This window comes from Panthera onca, chromosome B1 (assembly GCF_046562875.1).
Source record: "Panthera onca isolate mPanOnc1 chromosome B1, mPanOnc1 haplotype 2, whole genome shotgun sequence".
In the NCBI taxonomy this organism is placed as follows: Eukaryota; Metazoa; Chordata; class Mammalia; order Carnivora; family Felidae; genus Panthera; species Panthera onca.
In genome coordinates, this window is record NC_138342.1 from 44724267 (window position 1) to 44742978 (window position 18712).

At 41.0% G+C, this 18712-nt stretch overlaps 1 protein-coding gene and 1 pseudogene across 3 annotated transcripts in view; one reads left to right on the forward strand and one right to left on the reverse strand.

Moving 5' to 3' along the window:
* The first annotated feature begins 9630 nt into the window (after positions 1-9630).
* Positions 9631-18712, forward strand: part of CEP135 (centrosomal protein 135) — a 69220-nt gene continuing 60138 nt past the window's right edge. For 2 of the 3 annotated variants that reach the window (XM_060654970.3, XM_060654973.3), the window contains exons 1-4: positions 9631-9815; positions 13014-13171; positions 14578-14768; positions 16134-16301. In XM_060654970.3, the coding sequence (XP_060510953.2) occupies positions 13059-13171; positions 14578-14768; positions 16134-16301 (472 nt within the window). In that variant the 5' untranslated portion in view covers positions 9631-9815; positions 13014-13058. The remainder of the gene's footprint in view (positions 9816-13013; positions 13172-14577; positions 14769-16133; positions 16302-18712) is intronic. The other variant, XM_060654971.3, reaches the window with a different exon arrangement.
* Positions 11175-11264, reverse strand: LOC132693514 (U2 spliceosomal RNA; annotated as a pseudogene).

Consider the following 18712-nt stretch of genomic DNA (forward strand, 5'->3'; position numbering starts at 1 on the left):
AATGCCTTGTCATCATCCAATCTTCATTATTCAGTATAATATAGCAAGCATTTAAAAGAACACTGTAAATAAATTAATCTTATAATTTAATCTCTGTTCTATTTTAATCAGATGTAATCCTATCAAGAAAAGCTCAAAAAGTGACTAAGCATCTTAACAAGTTTATATAATAGTAAAGTTTTTCTTAAAGATATTTTGTGTAATCTATGTTATTTGATAACTTCCTATTCAATTATTTATTCATTCATCAAGCATTTATTGGTGACCTGCGATGCTACAGAGATGAACTCAAAAACCTCATCGTGTAATGGGAGAGATAGACAAGTAAAAAGATTCAACCAAACTGCTTGTAGTCATTACCTTTAGGGAAATGAATAAAACAGGGGCCAGATCAGAGAAAATACTAGAATTTTCTTGGGGACTTGCACTTTGTAATCTCCTATATTGTTTGATTTTCTCCACTAGCATATACTAGTTGATAATTTTGAAATATGGTAAAATGTAGATGTTAATAAGGTTAATATTATAGAAATTATCAGCATGATTTTTCTCTTTTGCTTTTCCAGTTTACACAAGACACCAGCCAGTCTCAGGAGATTAAGAGATTTGTTACAGAATGAGAACATTGATTGCATACTGGGTGCCAGGCACTGTTCCAAACAATTTACATGTAATGCAGAGGGAAAGATCAGGTTCTGACCTTCAAATAAGATTGTGCAGCCAAACAATAGCCTCAAAAAACAGATTTTTGGGGCAACTGGGTTAAGCATCTGACTCTCAATTTCAGCTCAGGTCATGATCTCACAGTTCCTGAGATTGAACCCTGGCCGGGGTGGGGGGGGGGGGGCATTGGTGGGGGGTCTGAGCCAACAGCATGGAGCCTGCTTGGGATTCTCTCTCTCTGCCCCTCCCCTGTTTGTGCTCTTTCTCTCCCTCCTTCAAAATAAATAAACATTTAAAACAAAAAACAAAACAAACAAACAAAAAAACAGGTTGTTGAATTGGGAGGGGATTTCCTAAATTCTTTTATTAACCTTCATTCCCCAACCACTAGAAACCAGGCCTGGTCGACTAGACCATTCTTTCCTTGAGTGGAGAAGACATCCTGTTGGGGACCTCTAACTAGTCTGTGGTACAAGGAAGGTGTGTTACTAAAGAAGCGGGGAGGGAAGCCATTCCTCTTCAGCCCCGGAACTGTGGGAGGAAGAGAGCAAGGCAGGCCCAGCACAGTCAGACACTTGTGCTTAGTACGTAGTATGGCACTGGGGAAGACAGCAAGGGCAAAAGGAGTTCCTTCCCTCCCTTTGTCCATCTGAGACTCTGAGAAGAGACCTCATTGCAGGCTGCTTCATGTCTACCCAAGAAGGGCCAGCATGGCCAGGCAGAGAAAAGTCATGAAATTTAATTTCAGAGTAACCTATACTTTCCAGATGTGACTTGGAATATCTGAGAATCTGGCTGGGAATCTCACAGTGCCAGTGAGTTAGGTGAGGGATTGCAGGATGAGATGGGATAAAATGGGAGTCATAGCCAGTCAAAGGATGTAATAGTGGGAGGAGACCAGGGAAGGCAGAGTCAGAAAGAGCCATCAGAAAGAGAGGCAGAAAGAGAGACAAAGAGATATCCATGCATCACACCAGCCACAGGCTTCAGCGCAATGCCAGCAATGTCAAGAGCATCTAAGTGGACAAGAGTAGAAGAGGTTCCCAAAGACCAGTGTTCCCCTTAGCCACAAGGTCAGGCAACTCCACACCTCCCCACATGCATACACCCAATTAACATCTTGGAACTGAAAGGGTGGAAAATCCGACAGACTAAGCTTTTATTTTCCAAGACAGACTAACATCACTTTTTAAAGGGAGTGTTTAAATTATTGGATCAAATTAAGTTTAAACCAGGAAAGGCTAAATGCTCATTGTTTTTACCAGCAGGGAGGAATGGAGGAAAAAGGCTGGATTAGTTAACAAAGGGACGACAACTTCTCCATATTTCGGAAATGTGGTATGAGTTAAGTTCACAATCCTGCTAAACAAATTTGAAAATCAATTATAATACAGAAAATTAAATGCTATGGAAAGAAGCACAGGGTGCTATGGGAGCTCTACACAGGAGAAGTAATTGCTGTATTGGATCAGACCCATAGAGGATCCAGCCCAGGAATTGGTCTTTCCAGTGAAACCTCGAATGCTGAGCACTAGAGTACGGAGCATGCTGATTTTGACTTTGCATTCCATCAACTGGAAAATTGAGGGTATTCCTTGAAATATCACCAGCTTCTCATAATATCCCATTACATATTTGGCATCCATTGATTTGTCCAACGTTTCTTGAACATTTTTATACATTTGCACCATCTCTCGGGGGCTTTTCGTCTCTGTAGAGGATATTTCTGAAACTTCTGTTTGTCATCATCCAATTTTGATGAGTTAGGAAGAATGAGATGAGACAGGTTCTGTGTATCAGAATCTTCCTCTTCAAATAGTTTTTCCCAACCTTGAGGGGAAAAAAAAAGAAGCCAAAGTATACTTATGTTCAAAGTACGTGTGGTTTGCTCAGAATAGCTCAAAATATACATTTTATTTCCTCACATGCAGTTCTTCCTCTTGCCCCTAGAAATAACTCCAGCATGACCCATGACTTTTTTGGTGTCTCTTAAGTAGAATAAGTCCATGTCAGTAATTAAAATATCTAGTTCCCTGTCATAGACAAAACTTTAAGCATGGCTCAATGGTCAATGTTTTCGCCCTTTCCTAGCTTGGGTTTGCTGCAAAGAGAAAAGATAAAGGGAAGTGGTCACTTACTTTCCCCTTTCCTGCCCCCATGTCAATTCCTCCTCTACCCAAACTGCTTAAGAAAGTAGGGGAGGTGAGGGGACAGGAAAGTTCTTACTTGACCAGTGTTGCTGTGAGCCAACGTCTGCTCTCTAACCAGTATTAAAACCCCTTTCTTTTTTGTTGTGGGTGCTTTGGAAACCCTCCTCCCTTCTTCCCTAGGGCTCTCTAACCTGCAGCTCACTTGTGAAGAGTCAAAGCATCCCTATTCCCAGAGGTCTCTTACTCCTCCACCCTGGAACTGGCACGATCTCCAGCTTTCCTTCCTGCAGACCTTCCTGGACAGGACCCTTTCCTGTGAGGTTATAGTTGTAGACCACAGAAATCCCTCTAGATCATTTAAACAGAAGGGGCCTTCAACCAGGTGGTAGGAGGCTTACAAAAATTGTTTGGAAGGGCTAGAAGAACATGCTCTAGGCAAAGCTTCTAGAAATGGCTCCCACTGCCAGGATCACACCTCCTTTGTGGTCAGGAAAGCTTTCACCAATGCTGCAGGATGCTCCTGAAACTACCTCTGCCACCACCCATCCAAGCCAAACAGGTGCCTCACATTCTGCTGCTCATTCTCCTTCATCCAGTTCCTCACGTGAGTCTCATATGAGTGCAGATGACAGTGGGAATACCATTCAAGGGAATCCATGAAACACAGCACTCAGCTCTCTAGCCTCCCATACAGGAAGACACACCAGGAGCCTGGAGCAGATACCAAGGGACGCAATTCACAGGATCTGGTACAGGAGCCAATATCTTTGCTCACGTGAAGCTCATACTTGGTTGTGGGAAAGATACAACAAACTCCGAGAGGGTGTCCTCACCTCAGGATTCTCTCCTTTGCTCAAGGAACACTATTAAGTGGTTCCTTTAAATCCTCTCTCTCTTGATTTGAGATGAAGAGACAAGATCTCCCAAAATTCTTGGATCATTTTTTACATTCTATTCCATGCTAATAAACCCCTAATTTGGTCTAGGAATAAATCACAGCTGATTCAGGCCTTCTTTGCCAGGGACCACTCTCAGGGTGGGCATGGGACCCAGTTCTGGCCAACAAAGGGAACTCTACTAGGGGATTCTGGGAGACATTTTTCTCTCATATGGGAAAGAGGCCTTTGAGGCAAAATCCTTTTTCTTTTTCTTGTCATGCAATCCCTCACTTCTTGTATTGGGTGTTTTTGCATGGAGACTGGTTTCTTAGAGTTGTGACAGCCATCCCAGGAGACAGTGAGGCAAAATGTCTTAAGATAAAAGCCATCCACTGAGAAGAGAAAGTGGAAGAAGAGAAGTGATCAAGTCTTGATGGCACCACTGAACTGCAAACCAAACTAGGACCTGCTACTGTCAGGGTTTTTTGTCAAGTGAGAACATGAAACATTTTGATGACTTAACCAATTATTAATCGGGCATTCTGATAATCGCAGCCCAATACATGTTGACTGACACTGAAGCTGAGTCCTGGGGACCCGTGATAAGTAAGAGAGAGAGAATGAGAGTCAGTTTGGGCCTAGGAAAAGGATGCAAATACAGCCCAAGTCAGCAAGTAAGTATTTTCATGTTTCTGCATAGTTAGGACTTTCTGAGCAGGTTTTACCAAAACCTGGGTTAAAGAACAAGCCTTAGAAGTTAAAATATGGCTATGACAGAATACAATGAGAGAACTGAGAGATTTACCTCCCAAGACATATGTATTTGCCTTTCAGAGGTAGGGGGAGGGGGGCGAAACCCAAACCAAGGGGACATCACAGGAGTTATAGACCAGGAGAAGCTGCTCTTGTCTTTCCCCTGGAGGCATTTACAGTTGACTCTTGAACAATATGGGTTTGAACTGCTCGTGTCCAGTTACATGCAGATTTTTTTCAATGTTTATTTATTTTTGAGAGAGAGACAGAGACAGAGCACGAGTGGGGTAGGGGCAGAGAGAGAAGGAGACACAGAATCCGAAGCAGGCTCTAGGCTCTGAGCTGACAGCACAGAGCTCAATGCAGGGCTCAATCTCACAAACTGCAAGATTATGACCTGACCTGTAGTGGGACGCTTAACCTACTGAGCCACCCAGGCGCCCCTACATGCAGATATTTTTTTGATAAATACAATACAGTATTGTAAGTGTATTTTCTCATATGATTTTCTTTTTTCTTTCTTTTTTTTAATGTTTATTTATTTTTGAGAGAGAGAGAGAGAGAGACAGAGAGAGAGAGAGACACAGAGAGAGAGAGAGAGGGAGAGGGAGGATGAGTGGGGGACGGGCAGAGAGAGAGGGAGACAGAATCTGAAGCAGGCTCCAGGCTCTGAGCTGTCAGCACAGAGCCCGATGCGGGGCTCGAACCCACGGACCGTGAGATCATGACCTGAGCCAAAGTCGGACACTTAACAGACACTGAGCCACCCAGGCGCCCCCTTATGATTTTCTCAATAACATTTTCTTTTCTCGAACTTACTTTCTTGTAAGAATACAGTATATAATACATGTAACACACAAAATATGTGTTAATCCATTTAATATTATCAGTAAGGCTTCTAGTCAATAGTAGGCTATTAGTAAGTATTAAGGAAGTCAAAAGTTATATATGGATTTTCAACTGTGCAGGAGGTCCGTGCCCCAACCCCCCATGTTGCTGAAGGGTCAAACATACTTATATTCCAGCAGGTAAGAACCCAGGACCTTTCCTTTCTCTTCCCAAGGAAAATGAGTGTACCATAAACAGCAAAGGTTTTTCTCCCTTTTTCAGGAGGGGAAGGGTGAGCGCTGTCCCTCTCAAATATAAGCTCTCAGATTCTCAATTTAAAGGGGCTTACTCTCCTGCACTACAGAAACCAGCACATATTGAGCAACAGGTGGCTTTCATCACATCACTTTGGGGGTTGGGCAAAGGAACCCATAGTTATTGATGTAAGTAACAATAACTTTGGTCTCTGCTCCGGAAACTCATGTTTGCCTTCAGGGTAATATAAATAAATATAGATATTAAAAATATATCAGCGATAGTAAGAACACTGTGTATGGTTCTTTACTGGTGAGTATGTGACTCAGTTACTAAAAAGGCTAACGTGATACTGGATTGTGTTGTATACAGTGAATGTACTGTGCAGGTATATGAAGAGAAAAAATATATCCCAGTCCTCAGTCCTAATCTGATGCAATCTTTTCTGGGTATACATTTTAGAGGAAAACAGAGAAACTAGAGTTTCTACCTCCAGAGGAGGTAGCCAGATAAGTTATGGACTTGGAGACCATGTCATTTGAGCAAAGGTTGAAGGATCTGGGGTATTCTGAAAGGTCATCATACATATGAGGGAGAAGATTCACTTTCTTCTGATTGCTCAGAAAAAAATGCTGACACTCAAGGAGAAGCAGATTTTAGCTTCATACAAAGAAGACTTTTTCTAAAAAAGCTTTCAGTGATGCACTGAGCTGCTTTGAAAGGTAGTGAGTTCTCTTATCACTAGATGTAGGAGTAAGTGGGGTGGCCATGTGTTGGAGAGGTTGCACAGAAATCTGTGTTTCTGTAGAAGTTGGTCTAATTGAACTTTGGGGACCCTGGCAACTCTGTGTCTCCACAAAGTTTAATTGGTCATCATCTGAATATTCTCCTTTTTGGCCATTGTCCTATAGAGTTCCTTTCCTTGACAGAGTTGTTTTCATTTCCAGACTTGAAGCCAACACTCTATCACTTACTTCGTCACTTCTGGTAAATTAATCTCCTCAGTATAATAGAGATACCTATACTTCCTATTTCATAGGATTATTAGAGAGATTAAAGGAACTAGTACCTGGAAAGCACGCCCAGCATTTAGAACAGAACCTAACAAGCACTTGATACATAATGATTAATATTAGTTTATTTGTATCTTTGCTTATTGTCTTTTCCTGCCTTTTACTTGGCTACCTACTCATCCTTCACACCTCCATTAGTTCTAATTTGTATGCCTCTTATTTTCAATGAGTTTGAGTCCTTGTTCACACAGTAAAGAGCCATGTGATGAATTACATGTTCATATCTTTGCTCATTTTAAAATCATTTTCCTACTATATTCTATTATTTATTAGTTATTTTGCTGTCAAGTTATAGGAGCTTTGTATATACTAGGTCTATGATAATCATTGTAAATATTTTTCCAGCTTATACTTTGTGTTTTGACCATACATATTTGACCTGCAAAAAGAAAGTTTTTAAAAATACATGTTAGTGTTTATCAATCTTTTCATTCATGTCATTCATACAGAGCCCCTACTCCTCTATTCTTATTGACTCCAAATGGTGATTAAAAGGTGTAATCCCTTGGGCTAGTATTATGAAATGAAAAGTTCTGATATCTTTGTAGACACACAAAAGAAACTGCTATGTCATTAAGATGCTTTAGCATTCTGCTTTTAAAAGTGACCCTTTCTTGGAAATAATTTTCCAGTGTCTCTGCTGCTAAAGAACAGCTTCTCATAACATCTGATCACTTACACAGCTTGAGTGTCTTTTGTAGCCAAGTCGCTGGCGGCTCCACTGCAAGGCTCCAGACAGACGGGAACTTATTGTAACCATTATCCTTATCTGCCAGTAAACATCAGGTTGCCAGCCAAACCACACACCTGTAGCAATAGGGAAACTGAGTCCCTGCTGCTTAAATAAAGGGACCTGAATTAGCTAGGAGTCATATTGACATTTTAGCTCCATTTCTTGGCAGTCACCAAAGACAGGAAACTATGCTGCATTGGACTTGGTGTCAGAAGATCTGGTTCATTCAGCTCTGTTCAATTCAGTTCACCCTTCCTGACCTTTTATTAAGTGCCAGTCACTCTGCTTGGTTATAGGCAGAAAGAAGATCACATTAGTCTTCTGTGTAGTATAAAGAGCTCATAATCTAACAGGGGAAACAGGATCATCATTGACTACATCAGTTAATGATATTCAGATACACAGAATATATTTTGAAAATACACAGAAGAGGGGCAGGTATCTGGGAGGATCAGTCTGATAATGCATCTGACTTTGGCTCAGGTCATGATCTCATGGCTCCTGGGTTCAAGCCCTGCATCAGGCTCTGTGCTGACAGTGAGGAGCCTGCTTTAGGTTCTCTCTCTCTCTCTCTCTCTCTCTCTCTCTCTCTGACCCTGCCCTGTTTGTGCACTCTCTCCCTCTCTCAAAAATAAAAATATTTTAAAAAGAAAAAGAAAATACAGAGAAGAAACCTGAAAAAAAGACCTCAACTTATCTCTGTTAAGTTTCTCCTAAACATTATCTGCACATACCTACTTGTTTCCTGGTGAGTTATTTTTATTCACAACACTTTTGACACCAGATGAGAGGTTTTTTTCCCTCCTGACACCAAATACAGTGTCTTTTCCAAAACCACTTCTCTGAGGGGTCCATAATTCAATTAAGTTCTGACTCTAACTACCCAGAGTTACTGCAGACTCCACAGGTGAAGGGCTCAGTCCTACATGACTACTCCTACTTCAGATCGCAGTCACAAGTCCTGGGCCTCCCATACTTTTGATGGACCAACTATAACTGGGGTTCCCATGACCTCTCTCAGATTAGATAATTTATTAGAATGGCTCACAGAAGTCAGGAAGGCACTAAGAGAGTGTAATAGGTTGAATGTTAGCCCTCCAAGAGATATGTATGTGTGTGTGAGGGACCCTGACCTTAGGCCCTGGGGTCCAGCAGTGACTCTGGCCTTCCATGTCCCACGGAGTGAAACTGGCCCATAACTGCAGTGTTTCACCCACCTTTTTGAATATATTTTATTTCGATTTTTATATTTCTAATTACTATGGTTTAGGGCAAAGGGAAGACCAGGAGTCATCTGGACTGATAGCTGTTGCACAGCCATTCTGCTATGATATTTATTTATGCCTCCCTGTTTTCAAAAGGGAGTTCAGGAAAAAAATGTGTTTACTGTACATATTCAAGACTACAATAGCCATCTAGAGTACCTAAGTCACTGTCTCCTAGAAATACCATGAAACAACTCATTAAGGCAGGTGGGAAAACAAACAAGACACACACAATGGAAACGATAATATACGAATGGCTGCAAAGTTATTCACAACCCACAGAGCAGTTACATGACATACTGAGATTAAGTACCTTTTCTGAGTGGAAGGCCTACTTGGGAGAGTAATGAACAGAAAGAAATTGAACTCCTCTCTGATCATCCAGAAAGTTTTAGGGGAAAAATGGAATTCTAGGATTTGACGACCTGTACGGTTTCCTAAGTAAGCGAGCTCTCTACAATCGGTTTATTTCAATTTAATTCCATTCACAAACATTTATTGTGGTAGGTGTTAGAGAGTATGTCAGCTGAGTAAAATAATCTGACTCAAAAAATTCACAGTTGGGGGTGGCAGGGAGAGACATACAAATCATTACGTTTTCATGGAGTGAGCTATAACTCATGGAATCAAAACTTAATGATGTTATACTCATCATGATGGTGTAAGTATAATAAATGTGTCTACTCAGAGCTTTTCAGGGACATGGATGTGGCGGCAATAGTCAATTTTATTGGGTGGTTATCAGGGAAAGTAGCAAAGAAAACGTGATTTTTAGGTTGGACTTTTCGTGGTCAGCAGGCGAAGTTCAGCTAGCGTGTGGAGGCTTATTCGCTGCAGGGACCAAGGGCAGTGTTTTAACCCTCAGCCCAGTAGACTGTCAGCGAACCCGGCCAACGTGATCACCGCTGGCATCCGCTGAGGTTCCGGGTTTGCCCGCCGTCAGGGGGCGCCGTGGCCGCGCGCCGTCCGGCCTTTGCGTTTCCGGGCTCCGGTGCCCAACGCCGCCATCGGCCGCCACGCGCTGCGAATCGCCTGCTGGTCCCGTTACCGGGGTAACCGCGGCGCCGACTCCGCGCAGGCTGGGACCTTCTCTCCGCGCCATTTTCAAACTGTCCCAGAGCCGGAGCCGGAGTCTAGGGCTGAAGGAGCCAGCGAGAGAGGCGAGGCCTGAGAGGTGATGCGGCCGCAGGCGGAGGGAGCGGCAGCCGGAGGTGTGGGTGAGTGCCGCCGCGCGGAAGGGAGGCCCGGGCGCGCCGGCGGCGTCCTCGCCGTGGCCTCCCCGCCGTGGCCTCCCCGGCGGTCCCCGCGGACCGGGCCCGGGCGCTGCCGGGAGGGAGGCCGCGCGGCCGCGGGAGGAAGTGAGGCCCGGCAGGGCGGGGCGCGTAGACTCCCTGCGGGCCCGCGTCCTACACCCTTTCACTTCGACACCCGGCAGTGAAGCCGCGGCCCGGAGGTGGTCCTGGGGCAACTCAAGCCGCGGGGTTTCCTCCCGCGCCCCTGGCCGGGGGCGTTTGTGCGGTGCATGCACACCTGCCAGCTGCCGACTGATGGGTTGATTTAAAAGTTAAAGTGCCCTGTTGAGTAAGAACAGTATGTGCTCTTTGTAAAAAAACAAAGCATCCTAAGGTGTAGGACTAGAGCCGCTTGTTAACTTTTGTTTTGCATTTTCGAAAACATCCCCTGTCCTTTCCAGTCTCTACTATTTTAAGTTTGGCACTGAAGGACTTCGAGACAACCTAACTTAGCTTGGCGTTTTGTTTTGTTTTGTTTTGAGCCCCTGTGCAGATGTGCACACAAGTCACTTTTGTAAAAACAAGATGTACTGGCTTTCAGACACCTGCTTTTCCCCAGAGTCAAGCTAGCGAGTGGTTCTAAACACATATGCGTGGAGGACCTCCAAACTTAACTTTTTTATATGGTTGTGCTAGATAATTTGAGGAGAGCCACAGTGCTTGGGTGATGTAGGTGGGGGAAGACAGCAGCCCATAGGCGAGGAAAGCATAATACATGTTTTTTGTTCTTCTTGGGGGATATTAATCTTTTCTGTCTGCCCTGTGTTTCGATGATTTTTTGATTCATTTACATTCTGCCTCAGCCCGGATGTGAGGAAGTATTATTTCTGGGTAACCAAAGTTGGTAATAGACAAAGAGGAGAAATATTTGAGTGGTGAGGCCCTGCTAGTTCTTGGTTTGACAGGTGTTTTTCTTAATTTTTTTTAACGTTTATTTATTTTTGAGAGACAGAGACAGACCTGAGTGGGGAAGGGGCAGAGAGAGAAGCAGACACAGAATCTGAAGCAGGCTCCAGGCTCTGAGCTGTCAGCACAGAGCCCAACATGGGGCCTGAACCCACCAACCTTGAGATCATGACCTGAGCCAAAGTCCGACCCTTAACAGACTGAGCCACCCAGGCGCCCCTTGACAGGTGTTTTTCTGATGTCTCCAGGAGTTTCTCCTGACCTGCATCAATCAGGTCCCTCTTGTGGAAGGAACCTAGAAAGTCCATGGAGACACAACTGAAAGAAAAGGTTAGCAAGAGCGTGGAGAGGAAAGATTTGTAGAAAGGAGTAATCAAGGAGAGGTACTACCTTAGAAGTGATTTGGTAAGTTGCTGCAGCTTGGTATAGATACTACACTTGATCTTAGCCAAAAGGCCAAGAAGGATTGCACCTTGGTAGAGAAACAAGAGTGCTGGACCAGGACTCAAGAGACCTGAATGCCCACCTGATTTGTGGCTTTGTAGTTTGGGAAAACTCTCTGGAGGCATCCTTTCCTTGCCTTTGAATTGGGAGGATGTCTAGTAGGCCCTGTCTCCCTTATAGGGTAAGTTGTGAGGATGAAATTTTGCATGTGTTCATATACATTAACATTTTATAAATTGTGAAAAACAATAGAGCTGTAAAACAAAAGTTTAATATGTCTTAGAAATATGAGTACTAGCACTATGTTTACCTGGTGAAGGTTAGAAAAGAGCAAAGGTTCTAAACAAGCAATCTTTGGATAACTCCATTTTAGGGCAGATTGATAGAGAATATATTCATAAGCATTGAAAAAGGCAAGGATAAAAATATGTGTAGAACTACTTTATGTGTTTGTGTCTTTTTTCATGGAAGTAAAATTTACATGGTGAAATGCACAGATCTCAAGTGTACTATTTGAAAACCTTTGATAAATGCAGTACGCCTGTGTAACTGGTACCCCAGTTAACATAATATTTTCATCACCCCAGAAAGTTCCTTTTTAAACCTTCCAGCCAGTCTCCACCCACTCTGTTGACCCAGGCTGACCCAGGCTGACCCAGCCCACAGCTGTTCTGATTTCTATCTACATAGTTTCATTTTGCCTGTTCTTGAATTTCATGTAAATAGAACCATACAGTATATGTGTCTGGCTTCCATTGCTCAAATGTCCAAATTAATTCATGTGGTTGACATGTATCAGTAAATTCCTTCTCTTCCATTCCTGAGTAGGATTGTATCAATACCTCATAGTTTATTTATACTTCTGCTGTTGATGGACATATATAGGTTGTTTCCAGTCTGGGACTATTATGAGTAAAGTTGTTACGAATATTCTTGTAGAGTCTCTTTGTGGATGTTTATTTTCATTTCCTTGAGTAAATACCTGGCAATAGAATTACAGAGTTACAGGGTAGAAGTTTGTTTATAAGAAACTGCCAGACTTTTTTTCACAGTGATTTTACATTCCTGTCGGCAGTGTGAAGATTCCAATTGCTCCAAATCCTTGACAACATTCGGTCTTGTGCTTTTTATTTTAGCCATTCTAGTATGGGTGAAATTGTACCTCATTGTGGTTTTAATTTGTATTTCCCTGATAACTAAAGGTGGTGAACACCTTTTCCTATGATCGTTCCCATCCAGTTACCTTTTGCAAGGTGCCTATTCAAGTCTTTAGCCCATTTTCTTTTGGATGGGCTTTATAACTGAACTGTAAGTGTTCTTTATGTACCTCATATATAAATCCTTTATCAGATATTATGAATATTTTCCCCCATTCATTTGTTGTTTTGTTTTCTCTATGGAATATTTTGATGAGCAGACATTTTTAACTTGATGAAGTCTAAAAATTTATCAGGTTTTTCTTTTATATTTAGTGCTTTCAAAAAAGGCTTCTCGAAAGATTCTCTGCCTGCCTCAGGTTTGGGAAAATATTCTTCTTTGTTTTCTTCTTTATTTTTTTAACTTTTACATATAGGCTTATAAAGAGAGATTTATTTTAGTGCAGCAATGTGACTATCATAAGCACTGCATTTAAATCAATCTAAATATTCCAGAAGGCTGCCTACCTGAAGAGAAACAAAAAGTAGTTGATTCATATTAAAATAATCTTTCCTTCTTACCATGACACAGTAATAATAACTATAATAACAGTAATGTTTTACTCCTTTCTTTTAGGGCTTTAATTTTGGGGAGTGAATAAAACTACATTTGGAAGACAAGATGACTACAGCTGCAGAAAGAAAGTATATTAATATTAGAAAAAGATTGGATCAGTTGGGATACCGCCAGACTCTGACAGTGGAGTGTTTACCTTTGGTAGAAAAACTTTTCAGGTAAAGATGAAAATACAGTTCTAAACCTGTGTGATCCTTAATCCCATTTATCTGGTTTCTGTTGAACTTCGTGTTACGGTGAAGAAATGGGTGGATTTTTTTTGGTTTTTGTTTTTATAAAGTCCTTCAATCATCTGAAGCTCATTATTCTTAGATCCTGCTTCCATATCATCAGTTCAAGTCCTCCACATTGCAAAACTCTCAGGGTCACCGTTCACACGATACTGTTCAGAGTAGACATTTCTGAGAGTTTTCTCTGTGAATAGAATTACAATTTTTTTATGTGATTTTTCTGATACAGTTGGGAGTTCTATGTCTGCCTCTCTGGTCTTTTAATTACTGTGATTTGATAATCGTTCTCCATTATGTGGTTGGTCATTATTTTAGTGGTTACTTTAAGTAAAAAGTAACACTGTAAGTGTTACTTTAAGTGAAAGATTCTGTGTGATTTTTGTTCTTTTCTACATGAGTTGTTACTGTGATTTGAGACAGGAACAGGGAAATTGCTTGGGAAGCTTTTGCAGTAGGGCTCAAGCTGTGATGATGGTAAGGAGAGACTGGAGGGGGATACTTGGTGGTCTTTATTATGGCTTCCAGAACTCTTCATGAGTTCTAGGTCTATGATTCAGGGTTGTAGGGTAAAGTGTGTTTAACTTTCAAAAACTGGCAGACTTTTTATATAGTGATTTTGTTCTACAGCTTCGTCTCCCATGTATTTAACCATTTGAAGCTCCCCAGACATAAGTGTACTCTCACCCTTGATCTCCATGTGTTATTCTGTCTGCCTGGGAAATCCCTCTCTCCTCTCCCTCCTGCCCATGCTCATTTAACTGTAATGGCCTGCAGGAGTCTGTCACATCTGCTGAATGTTGCCTTCACTACTTAAGTCATTGTTGGAAACTTGTTCTTGTGTTTCCTTTAGAATGCAAACTCTTTAAGACTAGAGACTAACTTTATCTCTGCTCTACCTAGGACTGGCTGAACATATAGTTGGCAATGAAATAGTTGTTGAGTTTATCATATAGTATTAAAACCTGACAAACTGTCAATAGGATATAAGCTCCATGATAATGTGTTCTCTATTGTGTTCCCTGCTCAGTAAATCCTGATGTATGAATATTCTGGTCTGTGTGCTTAGAGGTAAGGAGCATGTGCGCAGTCACACACGATCGGGTGAGGAGCAGAGAGAGGGAGGAGAGAACCCCAAGCAGTCTTGGAGCAGGTATCACAAACTGTGAGATCAGGACCTGAGTTGAAATCAAGAGTTGGATGCTTAACTGACTGAACCACCCTGTTTTTAGATTGCATCTTACTTAGCATTAACATTTAACATTTTTAGAAATATATTTTTAGTTATTAAAAGTTAAGAGAATGTTTCCTTGTATTTATATTTTGTATAATTTCAGTGACCTAGTTCATACAACAGAAAGTCTTCGGAAATCAAAATTATCTGCTGTGAAAGCTGAAAAAGAAAGTGCCAATTTTGATTTTGTTTTGGAACCTTATAAACTTGAAAATGCAAGATTGATAAAGGAAAATAATGAATTATACCTGGAATTAATGAAACTGAGAGAACAATCAAGCCAACATATTAAAGGTAAAATTTTGTGATTATTAAAATGTAATATTTTTTTCCTTTTTTGTTTTATACGTAGGGAAGGCTTCTATGCAGAAATGTGATAGTCTTCCCCCCCTAACAGTCTTGAAATAATGTAGAGTGTGTCGAAGAGTTCCCAACAAGGAAAATAAATTTGCATTTCATAGCTATATTCTTCTTCACTATATGTGGATTAGAATTAAAATTTCTATAGAAAAAAGCACAGGATAGGGAATATAGTCACTGATACTGCAGTAGCATTGTATGGTGACAGATGGTAGCTACACTTGTGGTGAGCATAGCATAACTTACACAGAAGCTGGATTCCTGTGTTGCATACCTGAAAATAACGCAACGTGTGTCACCTATACTCAAAAAAATTTTTTTTGTTGTTTTTTTAAATGTTTATTTTTGAGGGGGCAGGGCAAGGGCAGAGAGAGAGGGAGACACAGAATCTGAAGCAGGATCCAGGCTCTGAGCTCTCAGCACAGAGCCCAACACGGGGCTTGAATCCATGAACTAGGAGATCATGACCTGAGTCGAAGTCAGACACTTAACTGAGCCACTCAAGTACCTCCCCCCAATTTTTTTAATTAATAAAAAAATAAAATTACTGTAGAAAATATTAAATGCTGAAACTAAAGAAATGTCCTTGAAACAACCTCTTACTGAAAGTAAGAGAACTAAAGTGAGGTGAGAATCTTCTATCATTCGGAATCTTTAATGCCTTGTCTTTGAACTCAAAGATTGTATAGAATGATTTTGGGGCGCCTGGGTGGCTCAGTGGGTTGCACGTCCGACTTTGGCTCAGGTCATGATCTCACGTTTGTGGGTTCGAACCCTGCATCAGGCTCTGTGCTGACAGTTCAGAGCCTGGAGCATGCTTCAGATTCTGTGTCTCCCTCTCTCTCTGCCGCTCCCCTGCTCATGCTCTGTGTATGTGTGTCTCTCTCAAAAAAGGAATAAACATTAATAAGTTTTTTTAAAAAAGGATGATTTCAAAGTCCTGGACAGAGGGTAATTGTATGGCTATCTTATTATAAATTCTTGTTATATTCAGTAGAAAGCCCTAATACCTGGCATGAATTCATAATCCCTCAGCTTCATACCCAGTTTACTAAGTTGGAGCAAAAGCCATAACTTAAGCCACATAGCAGAAAAAAAATATAATTCCCTGTTTTGTTTAGTGACTTATTTGTAGTTTTGTTAACAGTGGTAGAAAAGGTAATAGCCTTTCAAACAAAGCTTGGCTAAGAATTGGATGGAGCCTTTCAAATTAATGCGACTTTTTGTATTTTGTGAAATGGAAGGGCTTAACTGATTTCTTGATCTGTAAAACAGTTTTTGAATCTTTTTCATTTTAAGAGTTGAAAACTACATTGAAGAAGTGTGCACATGAAACAGCTGATCTGAAGTTTCTAAATAACCAATATGTTCATAAACTCAAACTTTTGGAAAAAGAGAGTAAAGCTAAGAATGAAAGAATTCAACAACTTCAAGAAAAGAATTTGCATGCTGTAGTACAAACTCCAGGTAGGTCTGTTCCTTCTCAAAACAAATTGTACACACCTAATCTTTTAAAGATATTAAAGCTGTTGACCAAAATAGGATTTTGGATTTTCATGCTTAGACTTTAGTACTTGAAAAGATGATCTTGGATCATCACATAAACTTTTAAATTTATTTCTGAAGATCCAGCTAGTATTTTATGCATGTGTTTAAGAACTTATATAATAGTAGCTTCTTAGGTATAAGTAGTCTAACTTCAGTGCCCAGAGTTTTATTTCCTTAATCATTATTTTAAGTTCCTTTTTTAAATTATTGGTATCATTATTATTTTTTTTCCAAGCCAAATTGTCCGCAGCGTTATTAAAGATACTTTTCATAAACAATCATGGTATTTCAGGGAGGACGGGGGCAGTCAGTCGTTAACAGTGTACAACTTTCAAACTCCTTTGAAATAGACTTCCAAATTCAATGGACTACCAAAATCAGAAAGCCACTATAAAAACCTAGTGAAGTCTTCATTTGATGCTCTGAACAGGAAAGGTTCAGGGTAAAGATTGACATTTCACATTTAGCATGTTGTTTAACAGCTTTTCACAAGCCGGCCCTGACTTTCAGGAAATGAAATGAAAGTGGCAGAATTATCAATCTGAAGATCCACAAGCTATAAAAGGAACTCTTTGATGGCTGCCATCTCAATATTATCATTATTATTTTAGTTGTAAAGATAATCTGTACTCATCAAAAATTGGGAAATGATCTATTTTCCTATTTCTTAGTTTATTTTTACTGTTTTTTAGCTTTATACTCAGTAGTTCTCGAGCAGGACAAAAGAAATGATAGGGCATATCCATAGTTGAGGGTGGTCAGGCATAAAGTTGGTGGAAGAATCTCTAGTACCAGTGACAAGATCATCAAGGTGTCTGAATGACGGGATGAAGATTATTGAGAGTCAGTGAGGTGTAGGAAAATGCTGGATCATGAGATGAGGTGGAGAGTGAGGGATTAGGAGCGCAGTGAGAACCAGGAGTGATTTGGTCAGAATGAAGACTGTGATGAAGGGAGATCTATATGCTGGCACAGTTCCAAGTGTTGACAAAGACCACGCATAGTCATCTTATGGTGTGCCTGTAGCCGAGTGGAATCCATGAGGATTGAAATGGCGAGAGATGAGATGGAGAGGGGGACTTTGGGCTAAAGGCAGAAAAGATTGAGAAACATGGAAAAGGTCTCAGAAGTAACTAGATTAAAGGGGAGAAAGAGGATGGTCAGATTTCCTGAGAAAAGAGTGGGGCAGATTCCAGAGAGATTCAGGAGGTGGAATCTATAGAATTTAGTGACTGAATATGAGGGACTTGGGAAGTAGAAGAATTCCCAGATTTCTGTTTCTAGTGAATGAGCGGGTAGATGATGGTAACATTTTTAAGATTGAGAAGGTGGAAAGCAGAGCAGGAGTTCACTTTTGCATGTGTTGTATGTTATACTAGTGGAACATCTGCATTGAGATTTCTAGTATGCAGTGGGGTTTGTGGTGTAGATCTGTTCTTAGAAGTGTGGTCCCAGGGGCGCCTGGGTAGCTCAGTCGGGTAAGCATCCATCTCTTGATTTCAGCTCAGGTCATGAACTCACAGTTCGTGAGGGGTCATGAGATCAAGCCCCACATGGGGCTCTGCCCTGAATGTAGAGCCTACTTGGGATTCTCTCTCTCCCTCTCTCTCTGCCCCTCCTCCATTCACATGCTTGCTCTCTTGCTCTTTCTCTCAAAATAAATAAATAAACTTAAAAAAAAAAAAAAAAAAGAAGTGTGGTCCTAGATGAAGATTTGAATTTGGGAGTCATTGGAGTATCATGGGAATTGAAGCTATGGATGTAATTGGAATTAGCTAGTGAGATTGTGTAGACTGGGAAGAGGAGAACCAAAGACAGACCCTAGGGAAGTTGGCGTTTAACTTTCTTGGACTGTGGAAGGAGAGGGTCTTTGTAAGAAGCTGAGAAGGAGCAACCAAGGAGAAAAACCAGGAGGTAAGGGAAGGAGATAATGGTTTGCCTTGTATAGGTGTGTAACTAGAAACAAGCCATTTAAATACTTTTGACCCAGTTTCTTCATCCTCAAAATGAGGTAAGTGCATACAAAATTTGTTAGGATTCTAATGAAGACAAGGTTGTGGATTGTGTTTGTTCTTCCTGACGATAGATTTGTCTTTCAAGCGCATGTCTAATCTTGACCAGATGCTGACAAAGGTAAACTATCCATTTAATTTGGACCAAGACAGTATGTATCTACCCATAAAAAGAAATTACTCCTGCTAGTTTCAAGGATAATTAAGTAGACATTTCCCACTAATTCAGGTTGTAGCATCATTTTATATTATAGATGACTTTTATTATATACTAATTTTGCTACATAAGTTTCTCTTATCTGCTCTTTTGGCATTGCT